The following is a 13,186-nucleotide window of genomic DNA, read 5'->3' as shown; positions in this document are numbered from 1 at the left end:
CATTATAGGATGAGATCGGTAATTGTAAATTCTGTTGTTGACTTGTAAACAAATATAAATTCTGTAATAATTCTAAACATTTGGAGGAACAACTAATAGTATTCTTATTGGATCTGTTTGGCTCTATTCGAAAACATGTTAACAAAGCCAGCCATTAATTAATTCCAATGTAATTACCAGTTCTGTCAAAAGCATTGTTTGTGTAACTACATCTCTTAATTTTATGATTTAAACAAATAATTCAGTTTAACCCTTATGGTAGAAGAAACTGTTAAAAAGAGCCAATGTTTTGATGCATTCAGTTAATTTAATGAGGTATGTTTTAATTGTAATTTCTGTAAATTATACATCGAACAATGTGTAGTTTCAGTACCTGTTATTGTGATGATATATAAAGGCCCAATTTCTGGGCTTGAGTCAGACCATATTGGTTAGATCAACAACAATGGATCAACTTAACCCTGAAATAGTGTAACAGAAATAGGCCATGTGTTAAAACAATGTCAGTGTCTGCTCAATATGTACTGTATTATTTGGCAAGAACTGTGAACTGTGTGGTTAGGTTTTACTGCTCATAGATATTCAACAGAAAACTATTGTAGCAATATGCTGACATATGCCTGCAAACTATTAATGAGGCTTATCAAAAGTTAAAACAATAGTCCACTGGCCATATTAACTGTGTATATTTGGGGGTTGTGAACAGTGAAAGTAAAGAACTGTGAAACGCAACTATGCACCTGTCAGCTACATCATTTAAAGTAGTCAGTGTTGAACTTCCATCCCCTACTTTTCAGCCAGTATAGCAACACAGTACATTGACACAGAGGACAATCAATGAGGAAATAAAGGAGGTGAATGTCACAATGTGCTTGTCTGAGACACATCATCTCCAGTATACAGTGAATAGCAATCTATCCTTTTCATAACATTGTCACTATTTCATCCTGTATTTCCCAGTGTTTGATTTTATCTGTTGCCGGCCGCAGTGGCCGAGCGGTTCTAGGCGCTTCAGTCCGGAACCGCGCGACTGCTGTGGTCGCAGGTTCGAATCCTGCCTCGGGCATGGAGGGCATGGATGTGTGTGATGTCCTTAAGTTAGTTAGGTTTAAGTAGTTCTAAGTTCTGTTCTAAGTTCTAGGGGACTGATGACCTCAGATGTTAAGCCCCATAGTGCTCAGAGCCATTTGAACCATTTTTTTAATCTATTAGGTCAACATTTTACAAACAGAGAAACAGTGTTGCTATCTTGGAATGTGCATACTTATAGGCTAAACTTAGATAGGAAAAAATTTTCATGTTTCATCCATTTTCTTATTTATTTTTATCTTCCACTCATTCAGGGCCAGTTTACCGGTCAAAGAAGGGGATGTTGTGAGCATCATAGGAGCAAAATATGAAAAAGGATCATGGTACCTAGATTTGAAGGCAGGAATACTTGTCCACCACTCGGATCTACTTGTGTCTGGAACTTCTGTTGTTGGATCACTTTTCTGCAGGCGACGTGCTGTCCTTGCAGAGTGGTTTCGTGGGGTGGATGTTGCAGCTGCCTGTGCTGTCATTGGCTCATTAGTGCACACAATTCTCCAGGAGGTTTGTAACTGGATCTTACGGTATTGCAGAGGAGATAACTTCATTTGGTCCTAGTAGAAAAATTTTGCTCTTTGCATCAACTGACCTATATAGTGACTCTCACTTATTAGTGAATGAAATAACTTGATAGTTACTCACTTATTGGAAAGTGCTGTGGTTGTGATGACTGTAGCTTACAATAATTTGAATTGAAAGATGTGACATTCAGGAATTATGTGTGGAAATAAAATGAAATATGCATTTGTCTTTATAATGATAAATTACTACATACTGAATTGAAGAGGCATGAGACACATGGAAGAGGACATTTTCTAGCAAAACTTTCAGATAAAGTCATCCTTTAGACAGCTAGGAGACATACAGGTTCCCTGTAAAATAACTTTTTCTGGTAGCTCATCTAGGTTTCCTTGACCAAATGCCTGTCTGCTGCACAGTACTTCTGTTTGAGCAATAATATTCCCTCATAAAGCTGTATGTGTTGCATCTAAATTTTTTGTTGATTGAAAAAATTTCAAGCAGTTCATTTTCATGGTTAAGATAATAACTAGTTACCTACATAAGTTGCATATTTATTTGCCTATAGACGCCTAACTAAAGACAAGTCTCTTGAGAAAATTGCAAAATTAAACTGAGAAGTGAGCCAGTACCTACCTCCAGGAGTTGAATATATAGCACTTTCGAAATACGCATATAAAAGTGAGAAAAAAGTTTTTTTCTACTTTTATAAATGTCCATAGGCAGCATTGCAGTTTCATCTCCTGAATGTAATTTCTGGCCAGCTGTTCTGTTTCCCAGTAATTTTAAATATACTGTAGATTTTCTTTTTTAAGAGGGACTGTACAAAACCAGGAGCTACTTTTTATTTATACTGCTCTGTTGGCTTACCTGAGTATTTTATTTCTGATCTTTTTGTCTTTTCTGTAGCATGTAAATAATTGTGACAGTGAGATTTCTTACATTTGTGTCAGTGTCTCCAACATAATTAACTCACTGAAAAACGCTAAGAAGTGCAATAAGACTTTGGTGCTGTGTATATAATTTCAATAGAGCTTTATTTAGCATTATCAGATGTTAGTGTTTGACTTCAGCCATGCTAATTACACTCGTTGCCACTCATTGCAGGTACTTCAGAACAAAATTCAGGATAAGAACAGTGTTGAACAGTTGGTGGTGAAAACCTTGGAAAATCCTGATAATTTACGTCAGCTGCTTCTGTGCGGACTGTCAAGTGATAAAGCTCGAGCAGAGATAATGCCATTTGTGCCTCGAATTGTGCAGTTTGTGTCACAGCACGTGACACATCCACATAAGAATCGTTGTGGCCTTGCAGTGACCGATATTGAGGATGTGGAGGAGAATATATGGTCTCCACGACTAGGAGTAAAAGGAAAAATAGATGTCACTGTGAAGATCAAGTCACCTGCTAACAATTCTCAGGTTGTATAAGAATTCAGGAAATGTATTCTGAAATGATATATAACACTGTGCATCCTGTTAAAACAATCATATTTTCGACTCATTTCAGTTAGCTCCATTAGAACTGAAGACAGGCAGAGCGACAGCTTCTTCAGAACACAGGGGCCAGGTTATGTTATATATACTAATGTTGCAAGACTTGGGCTACAATGTTAACAAGGGCCTATTACTTTACTTGAGGTATGTCTCTTGTCATTTACATACAACGTGTGTTTTAATTTAACATACTTAATCAGTTGGTTACATTGTTTTTGACACTTAAACAGTAGATAATTTTGTTGGTACTTTGCCACACAGTGGGCATTTGGAGATACTTGTGAATCTGATTTGATGAGATTACTTCCATACTGAAAAACTTGTGATTTAAAGATTAGATTGACCATTATTGGCTGTATAAATTTACTAACTGTAAGACTACTTTAGTGTTAATTATTATATATCACATTACAATACTGTGTATTATAGTTCAATTCTTTTATCTTGGCGGCTCGCGCATGCCCGCCCAGACGCGGGAGATTGCTGCGTTGCCAGTTGCACACGACGCACGCGCCAATAGAAGCAGCGCCATAGTATATAGCATAGTTCGCAAGCTTACGTTTAGGGGGGAGCGCGCAGTTCATGAAGTAAAGCCACCATGGCCGCATTAACCATTTCGCTGCCAGAAAGACGTGCTCCCTGCATTCCGCGCTGTGCTCGATTTTGTCACTGCACTGCTCGCCTGTGAAGACACATCGTGTTCTGACTGCTTTGACACTCTTATCATTCGATTCCACAAAAACTATTTGGCCCAAAAATTAGATTTTTACACATCTTCTTGACTGATACCTTCCCCCCATAAATGACTTAATTTTGTTTCGATGTTGAACGCAGTTATTATGCAGCATTAAATATAGTAAACCATTGCACGAAATTTTGAAGAGTTTGCAGAGGTAAAAGTCCATAGAGTATACTTTCCGTATGGTCGATTTTAGTTGCCACAATGTTGAGAATGAAATGTGGACAAGATACCTAAATTTTATATAAAATTTACTGTATAACAATATCTCATTTAATTTAAGTACAACATAGGTGTCGTATGTAATATTGAGAAATATTCCGTCTTTCGCGACTGTAACAAAAGTTTTATTTACACTGAGCACGTTTGGCTTTATTTTAAAGCACTTCAATCAATCAAAAGGAAGTAGACAAAATACATTAAACAAAACTTTGGACTTACAAAAACATTAGGACTTGAATATACCGTCTATCAGTGAAGTGCTCTGAGCATTGTCAAATATAATTTTTGTGTGTGGCACACACAAACATCATTTATTTGCTAAAACACTGATCAGCCAACACAAACGTTGAATATTGTGTTACCGCAGCGCAAAACTACGAAAGGTGACTTGGCAATGGAGGAGACAAAATACTGTCCACTGAAGATGCTTCAAAAGAAAGAAACGCGTCTGGTCTAAATAAGTCGCTTATTACAGTTGCAGAAGAGGAATATATTTCAGTATCATTGGTAAAACTGCGACTGTGGAACAAAAACAAGAAAGAGAACATGAGTACCATTGTGTATGTGCCATACCTTTCATTGATTGAAGTGCTTTAAAATAAAGCCAAACGCGTCTGGTGTAAATAAAACTTTTATTACAGTCGCGAAAGACGGAATATTTCTCAATATTACATACGACACCTATGTCGTACTTAAATTAAATGAGATATTGTTATACAGTAAATTTTATATGAAATTTAGGTACCTTGTCCACATTTCATTCTCAACATTGTGGCAACTAAAATCGACCATACGGAAAGTATACGCTATGGACTTCTACCTCTGCAAACTCTTAAAAATTTCTTGCAATGGTTTACTACATTTAATGCTGCATAATAACTGCGTTGAACATCGAAACAAAATTAAGTCTTTTATGGGGGGAAGTACCAGTCAAGAAGACGTGTAAAAATCAAATTTTTGGGCCAAATAGTTTTTGTGAAATCGAATGATAAGTGTGTCAAAGCAGTGGGAACACCATGTGTCTGCACAAGCGAGCAGTGCAGTGATGACAAAATCGCGCACAGCGCGGAATGCGGAGAGCACGTGTCTGCAGCAGCGAAAGGGTTAATGAAGAGACAAAGCACTAGAAATTTCAAAAAATTGCATTCAAACGAATATAATTCGTGATGTAAGGCACTTCGATATTGTTTTTAAATAATGAAAATATTAAGCATCGGACAAGGTTTGAACTCATAACCTTTCACATAGAAGCCCAACACCTTAACCGTTACGCTAACGCACCTCAGCTGACTACGTAATGCCAAGAGGACTGTAGCACGTCACGCAAAATATTGACCAACACTGTTGGTATGACTATGAATTACTCACGCTTCGTCGAAGTACAATAGGAAATAAACAATTACCGCTGTTCTTTATTGCGAAAAAGCGGTTCGTGAGATTGATACAAACACCTTTCCTTGCTATCACCTGAATTAGGAGTCTTATTGCTTGTTTGGTTTAATTAATTAATAGAATATGAAGCAATTGGTATAAAGAATGCTTTTTCCAAACTTTCTATAAAAGAAAGTCTGCTATCAAGACATTGCTTTTGTTCTATTACTTTTTTTATGACTGAACGTTTCTAAAACTGAAGACACTCGTCCATGCTCTGCACTGCAGTCGAGATCTGGCAACGTCGTTCTCTGTTCATTGGCTGACTGTGTTTTGTGACGTCAGATGCGCAGAACGAACATAAACTCGGCCGCCAACATAAATGACACGCACTTTAATAGAAGAAGAGATTCCTGCTGTGTTGCCTGGATTATGAGATGGGTAGAAATATTTGTGTGAGAGATAACCTGTCAACCTCAAGCTGAGTGGCATACATGTGGGAGATTGTCGAGGGATGAAATCTGCTCTGTTTAATTGTCTGATTGACTAATGCTTCAGAGTTCTGCCCGAAGTGCACCATAGTGTTCTTTTTTTCAACACTATCTTCAGATATCTAATTTTGGTTTTGAAATTGCCTGTATTTGAAATCACGTCAGCTCTTGCTAACAGTATTTAAAATTTTAATTTCTAGCACAGATGATACAAGCTCTTCATGCTGAAGTATAAATATATAAAGAAACATTCCACCAGCAACAAACTGTCCATTCGCATGAACAGACACAGGCAGACAGTGTTTGTTGTTAATGAGGATCACCCTGTGGCTAAACATGCCTTGGTGCACGGCCAGCACATCTTGGCACAGTGTTACACCATCTGGGTTATCTGGATACTTCCCACTGACACCAACCTATCAGAACTCCGGAGATGAGAACTTGCCCTTCAATATATTCTCTCTTCCTGTTACCCACCAGGCCTCAACCTCCGCTAATTTCAAGTTGCCGCCCCTCATACCTCACTTGTCATTCAACAACATCTTTGCCTCTGTACTTCCGCCTCGACTGACATCTCTGCCCAACCTCTTTGCCTTTACATATGTCTGCCTGTGTGTGTATATGTGCGGATGAATGTGTGTGTGTGTGTGTGTGTGTGTGTGTGTGTGTGTCCTTTTTTCCCCCTAAGGTAACTCTTTCCGCTCCCAGGATTGGAATGACTTACCCTCTCCCTTAAAACCCATATCCTTTCGTCTTTCCCTCTCCTTCCCTCTTTCCTGATGAAGCAACCTTGGGTTGCGAAAGCTTGAAATTTGTGTGTGTGTGTTTTTTATTGTCTATCTACCAGCGCTTTCCCACTAGGTAAGTCACAGCATCTTTGTTTATATATAATCATTGATGTATTTAAAAATCACACAAGGAGATTAACTAGAGTCTGCACCTAATTAAAGACAGCGAGCCTCATATTTATGAAAATTGTTTTGTTACTCCTGAATCCAATTGAAATTGTGTTGGATAGTCTGTACATATCATAACATAATGTTCTTTAATGTGCTTGTTGTGTTCCGTACCTTTAGAAAATTTAACAGCTTTGTAGTGACCAAGGATAGTTTTACGAAGCACACAGTTATGTGTAATATAATGTAATCAGATGGATAAAAAAGTCTACTCACCAAGCAGCAGCAACAGCAGAACACACACACATTAAAGGTATTACTTATGCAAGCTTTCAGAGCCAGTGGCTGCTCCTTCTGGCCGGAGGGTTGAAGGGGTAAGTAGAGGGATGCAGGAAAAGGACTGGTGTTTATGAGAAGAGGTAGAGTTGGAAAAAGTCACACAGAACCCCGAGTCAGGTGAGGCTTACCAGATGGGATAAGGAGGAGGCATGACTTTTCTCCTGTCCAGTAAGTCTCCCCTGAACCAGGGTTCTGGTCAACTTTTCCAAACTCAACCACTTTTCCTAAATCTCACCAGTCCTTTTCCTGCACCCCTCTTCTTTCCCCTTCAATTCCTCTGTCAGGAGAAGCTGCCACTGGCTCCGAAAGGTTGCCTGTGTAATATCTTTTATATGTGTGTTCCCTTGCCATTGCTTCGTGATAAGATTTTTTGTCTATCCAATTGCGTTTTCAAAAATCAATTATGTGTAATGATAGAAATGTTTTATACTACACATCTACTTATTGCCATTTGTCATAAAAAACTGAATTATCAGCTCATAGTAACAGTTCTAACTAGGCAATAATTATGTGCTTAGTAATGTGTGTAACTGAGAATTCGGTGCTGACTGAATGAGATGATGAACTGGTGAACTACTGGACATACATTTGGGTTGACCAGGGTTCAGTTCCCTGTCAGTGTAATCTCTGTTATTAAGGGGAGATTTTATTCCAAGCCCATTTGTGTCTTCTCAGTGCAATATGTCTGATGATTACAGCCTGGCTACTAGTTACAAGAATCACAGTACTAGTCATGGCAGTTAGTAGTTCCTGATGATAACAATTGTAGAGGTATTCAAAACCTTTTATCCGTAATCAACTTTGGAGCTGCAAGAATACTGCTAACATTTTACACATTCAAAAATTGTTTCATGAGATACATGAAGAATGCTGATTGTTTTTGTAATCAAATTGGAAAATGGAATAATAGTGATTCTGTATTGTAATACAACCAAAGAACACTGAGTACTGTGGAAATATTCCCCGTTGAAGCCCTTCTTATAGAAGATGGTGGTTGGGATGAAGTCAATCTCCTAAACAATAAATTCCAGGGAAATATAATTTTAACATTCAGACTGCATTAGGGTAGAGTTTCTCAACACAGGGAAGACTTCAGAGACATTGGACTCTTTGAAGCCCTTAACATCAATGACAAGTTTGAGAATACAGATGAACATCTTAATTTTTATCTACATCTGCAACCCACTATATAGATCATTGCCAAATGTACGTTGTACTAATATTAGCAAATTGCTGTCCTGTTCCATTTGGATATGAGTGAGAGGAAAAATGACTTACATATTTCAGTATCCACTCTAATCTCATTTCACTCTCCATGCAAGAAATAAGAAAATTCATGTGACAGAATCAGGTTGTACCTGCTTTGAGAACTGGCATTAAATCCCAAACCTGACTGCTCAATTTGCATACTAGTTTTGGCCATGTGATGGGTACACAACCAGATGAATTATCTGCTTTGCATTTATATGATGCAGTCAGAACTCAGATGTTATACTAGTTGTCCAAATAATCTATAGAAATACTATTTGCAGTAACTGTGATTATCTATTGCACAATTAAGTCTTATAATCACTGCACCATCTGCTTCCTTAGTTGTGGTTGACAACCTGTGTAGTGGTGCTTGACTCTGGTGTAGTCAGTTTGCTGCTGATGGAAGAAATTTTCACTAGATTTGGCCAGCAATGGGAAGAGAAGTGATGGTGTAAAATTTGTGATCAGCAGACTATGCACTAATACTTGGATTAAACTACAAAACTCTCCAGTCAATGAAGATATGTGAGACTGCTGATAATTTGTTACATGGAAACGATAAACTTGACAGTGCCCTTGTTTGCTATTCAAAACCAGAAGGGTATGTACCAGTACTGGGTTTCACTCTCTATGTCCTCTTTCTTGTTGAAAATTACACAAATGTGACACTAAACTCTACAGGCACTCATCACAGCCATCCAAAATGGGCACACACACTTCAAAGTCACAGCACCCTTCACTAAGAGAAAGTGTCAAAGGAAGTCTCCTAGTCAACAATGCCATACAGCTTTACTTTTTATCACTGGATCTAGATGTTGTTGTTGCTGTTGTTGTTGTCTTCAGTCCTGAGACTGGTTTGATGCAGCTCTCCATGCTTCTCTATCCTGTGCAAGCTTCATCATCTCCCAGTACCTACTGCAACCTACATCCTTCTGAATCTGCTCCGTGTATTCTTCTCTTGGTCTCCCTCTATGATTTTTACCCTCCACACTGCCCTCCAGTACTAAATTGGTGATCCCTTGATGCCCCAGAACATGTCCTACCAACTGATCCCTTCTTCTAATCAAGTTGTGCCACAGACTCCTCTCCTCCCCAATTCTATTCAATACCTCCTCATTAGTTATGTGATCTACCCACCTAATCTTCAGCATTCTTCTATAGCACCACATTTCAAAAGCTTCTATTCTCTTCTTGTCTAAACTATTTATCATCGATGTTTCACTTCCATAAATGGCTACACTCCATACAAATACTTTCAGAAACGACTTCCTGACACTTAAATCCATACTCGATGTTAACAAATTTCTCTTCTTCAGAAACGCTTTCCTTGCCATTGCCAGTATACATTTTATATCCTCTCTACTTCGACCATCATCAGTTATTTTACTCCCCAAATAGCAAAACTCCTTTACTACTTTAAGTGTCTCATTTCCTAATCTAATTCTCTCAGAATTGCCCGACTTAATTCGACTACGTTCCATTATCCTCGTTTTGCTTTTGTTGATGTTCACCTTATATCCTCCTTTCAAGACACTGTCCATTCCATTCAACTGCTCTTCCAAGTCCTTTGCTGTCTCTGACAAAATTACAATGTCATTGGTGAACCTCAAAGTTTTTATTTCTTCCCCATGGATTTTAATACCTACTCCAAATTTTTCTTTTGTTTCCTTTACTGCTTGCTCAATATACACTTTGAATAACATCGGGGAGAGGCTACAACCCTGTCTCACTCCCTTCCCAACAACTGCCTCCCTTTCATGCCCCTCAACTCATAACTGCCATCTGGTTTCTGTACAAATTGTAAATAGCCTTTCGCTCCCTGTATTTTACCCCTGCCACCTTCAGAATTTGAAAGAGAGTATTCCAGTCAACATTGTCGAAAGCTTTCTCTAAGTCTACAAATGCTAGAAATATAGGTTTGCTTTTCCTTAATCTTTCTTCTAAGATAAGTCCTAGGGACAGTATTGCTTCACGTGTTCCCATATTTCTACGGAATCCAAACTGATCTTCCCCGAGGTCAGCTTCAACCAGTTTTTCCATTTGTCTGTAAAGAATTCGCGTTAGTATTTTGCAGCTGTGACTTATGAAACTGATAGTTCAGTAATTTTCACATCTGTCAACACCTGCTTTCTTTGTGATTGGCATTATTATATTCTTCTTGAAGTCTGAGGGTATTTCGCCTGTCTCATACATCTTGCTCACCAGATGGTAGAGTTTTGTCAGGACTGATCTAGATAATAAGATAATTATGGAAGGAATGATTACTGAAGTATAGTTTCAAATTTGCAGGGAGTCCAGTTTCTGTGCAAGATGCTCAGTTGTCTAGTTTAGCAACCCTGTGTGTTTATTTATGCTCTCATATTTCTTCCACTTATACACAATACCCCTTTGACTGGTTTGTCAGAATGAAAAATTTGTTGGCTTCTGCAGCATAGATTTGATTTGATTTTATCAGGGAAGCAAAAACAATATTGGTCATGCCTGCACCGAAACAGAGTTTATTGTGCAGTACTGTTCTCTGTGTCTCTAGTAAAGCCAACCAATGCATTTGAACAGTGCAAGGAGATCCTTTACCAGTGCTTTGGTAGACACAATTTCTTCTAGTCTAGTTGATCCGAATATTCTGTGCCTTCTAATCTCCAGTGCCCAGCATTCGTGGATCAAATGAATGAGGTTTCCTCGCCCACACCACATATCCTACATTTGGGGGTCTTCTTCTATTATGCCCATGCCCATTGTATGTAGGTGTTTCTTGAAATTCCCATGGCCTGTCAATAGTCCAACAATGAGTTTCATTTCTCTCCTGTTCAAGCCCAGGATTGAGAGACTTTTCTTAGAACGTGGCTTCGGCATCAATACCTTGCCATATTTTTGCTTTTGGACCGTAGCCCAGTGTCTCCTTGTTCAGTCTCATAGTTTTATTTTGCTCATCAGGATAGGTTCTGGATCAATAAATGGTTTCATTGCCCCTATTCTGGCCAATCGGCTTGCTCGTTACCACTAATCCCTGAGTGACCAGGCACCCACAATAGGTTTACCCTATTGTTTTACCCTAGCTTCATAAGGACTTTGACATTTTGCCATGATCTTTGATCTTGTTGCAGGGGCAGCCAGTGCTTTCAGGGCTGCTTGACTGTCTGAATAAATGAAAATGCTATGACCTCTGTAGCACCTCTGCAAATTTTCCTCCATGCACATCCTGATAGCAGATATTTCTGCTTGAAACACAGTGGCCATCTCCCTTAGACTGCACTCTCCAGCCTGGGCTGCACCTCGTATACTGCGGCCCCAACACCTGGTCTCTTTTCAAACCATCAGTGAACCAGACTATGTCCCCAGTACGATGTTGAAATTTGTTCTCCCAGAGCTCCCTACTTCCAATTACTACACTTAAAGGCTCCTTGAAGCAGCTGGGAGTTAGTATATAGTTGGCTAGCATTTCCCCAACTGTACCTATGTCTACCACACTCAGTATTTTAGTGTGAGATCCTGAATACCCATTGAGCTCCAGTTTTTGCCAGTCTTTAACCTGTGTGCTCCAGCTGTTGCCTCCCTCTTTTCCCACAGGTGTAATGGGGGCATGTCGAGCATGGTTTCCATCGCGGCAGTGGGTGTGCTGCTAATTCCACCTATAATGGCTAAGCAGGTCAACACAGTCTCTGGCAGATTCAGAGTTCTCCCTTCGAATACCTGAAAACCAATATCTCACAGGGATCTCGTTCTGGTCTATGTTATCTGTCAGAGTACATTGAGAAAAATGAGTCTTGGGTAGCAGCTCCTGTGTGCTGTCCATGTATACTCCCTATCCTCTTTCCTTAAAATTCCTCCTGGATTAGTTGGTATCCTAATGAGGATTTTATGAAGTCTGGCCTGAACAGCTGTACCCTCTACCTCCTCACAGAATATCTTCCAAGATGCCTGCTTTGCTTGCTTAGTTGCAAGATTGTATTTCACAAGGGCCACTCTATATTCCGTCCATTTTCCTTCCCTTCTCGCAAGGTTAAACAGTCTTCATACCTGTTTCCTCTGTGATTCCAGGTTGTTGTTCCACCAAGATACATTCCTATTTGTGTACTTCTTGCTGACTGAGCAGTTGTCGGGGTACGAGGTCATGATGGCAGAGGTCACTGCCTCTGCCACCTCCTCAAACACCACTGGATTCCTTATCAAAGTACTGACTTCCAATAGGCTTGAGTCGAGGTCCCCTCATATACACCTCCCAGTACATTTTCCTGGGATTCCTATAGGACATGGTCTGTCTGATGCCCATTTCAACCTCGTACTTAATATACATGTGGTCTGATGAGGATGGTTCTAAAGCCACATGCCATTGTATGGCATAACTACCCATCAAAGTGGCACTGAAGGTTATGTCAGTTCCATCTTTCCTTCTTACATTCCTAAATGTAAGTTCCTTGCACCCTATTGAGGATCTCTAAGTTATTAGCTAGAAGAAATTCTAGAAGGTACTCACCTCTACTGCTCGTGTCAGTGCTGCCCCACACTAACTTGTGTTTCCGTCAGTCTCCTCACCTCCTGAGAAGGAGCAGCACTGTCCTCTTAAGGAAGGTATCCCGAGACCATTACAAACTCCGTTGTAATACCTTCCTCATGTTGCCGCATCCTGATGGTCACTAACTCCATAGAACAAAAGTGTGCCATCGGCATGAAGAGGATTCCATTTTTTACATAAATGCACGTTCTGGAGTTTCTTATATTTCTAGCATAAACCAGCTTAGCTCCAGTGCCAACGAGGCCCGATATACCCCCTT

At 39.4% G+C, this 13,186-nt stretch overlaps 1 protein-coding gene across 1 annotated transcript in view; it reads left to right on the top strand.

Annotated features, from left to right (window-relative positions):
• The window catches only part of LOC126203738 (DNA replication ATP-dependent helicase/nuclease DNA2-like), a 156,442-nt gene that overhangs the window by 51,588 nt on the left and 91,668 nt on the right, over positions 1-13,186 (top strand). The window contains exons 6-8 of the mRNA XM_049938106.1: positions 1,344-1,593; positions 2,716-3,030; positions 3,119-3,249. Of these exons, the coding sequence (XP_049794063.1) occupies positions 1,344-1,593; positions 2,716-3,030; positions 3,119-3,249 (696 nt within the window). The remainder of the gene's footprint in view (positions 1-1,343; positions 1,594-2,715; positions 3,031-3,118; positions 3,250-13,186) is intronic.

This window comes from Schistocerca nitens, chromosome 9 (genome assembly GCF_023898315.1).
Source record: "Schistocerca nitens isolate TAMUIC-IGC-003100 chromosome 9, iqSchNite1.1, whole genome shotgun sequence".
NCBI classification, from domain to species: domain Eukaryota; kingdom Metazoa; phylum Arthropoda; class Insecta; order Orthoptera; family Acrididae; genus Schistocerca; species Schistocerca nitens.
This window is presented reverse-complemented; position numbering and strand designations above follow the sequence as displayed.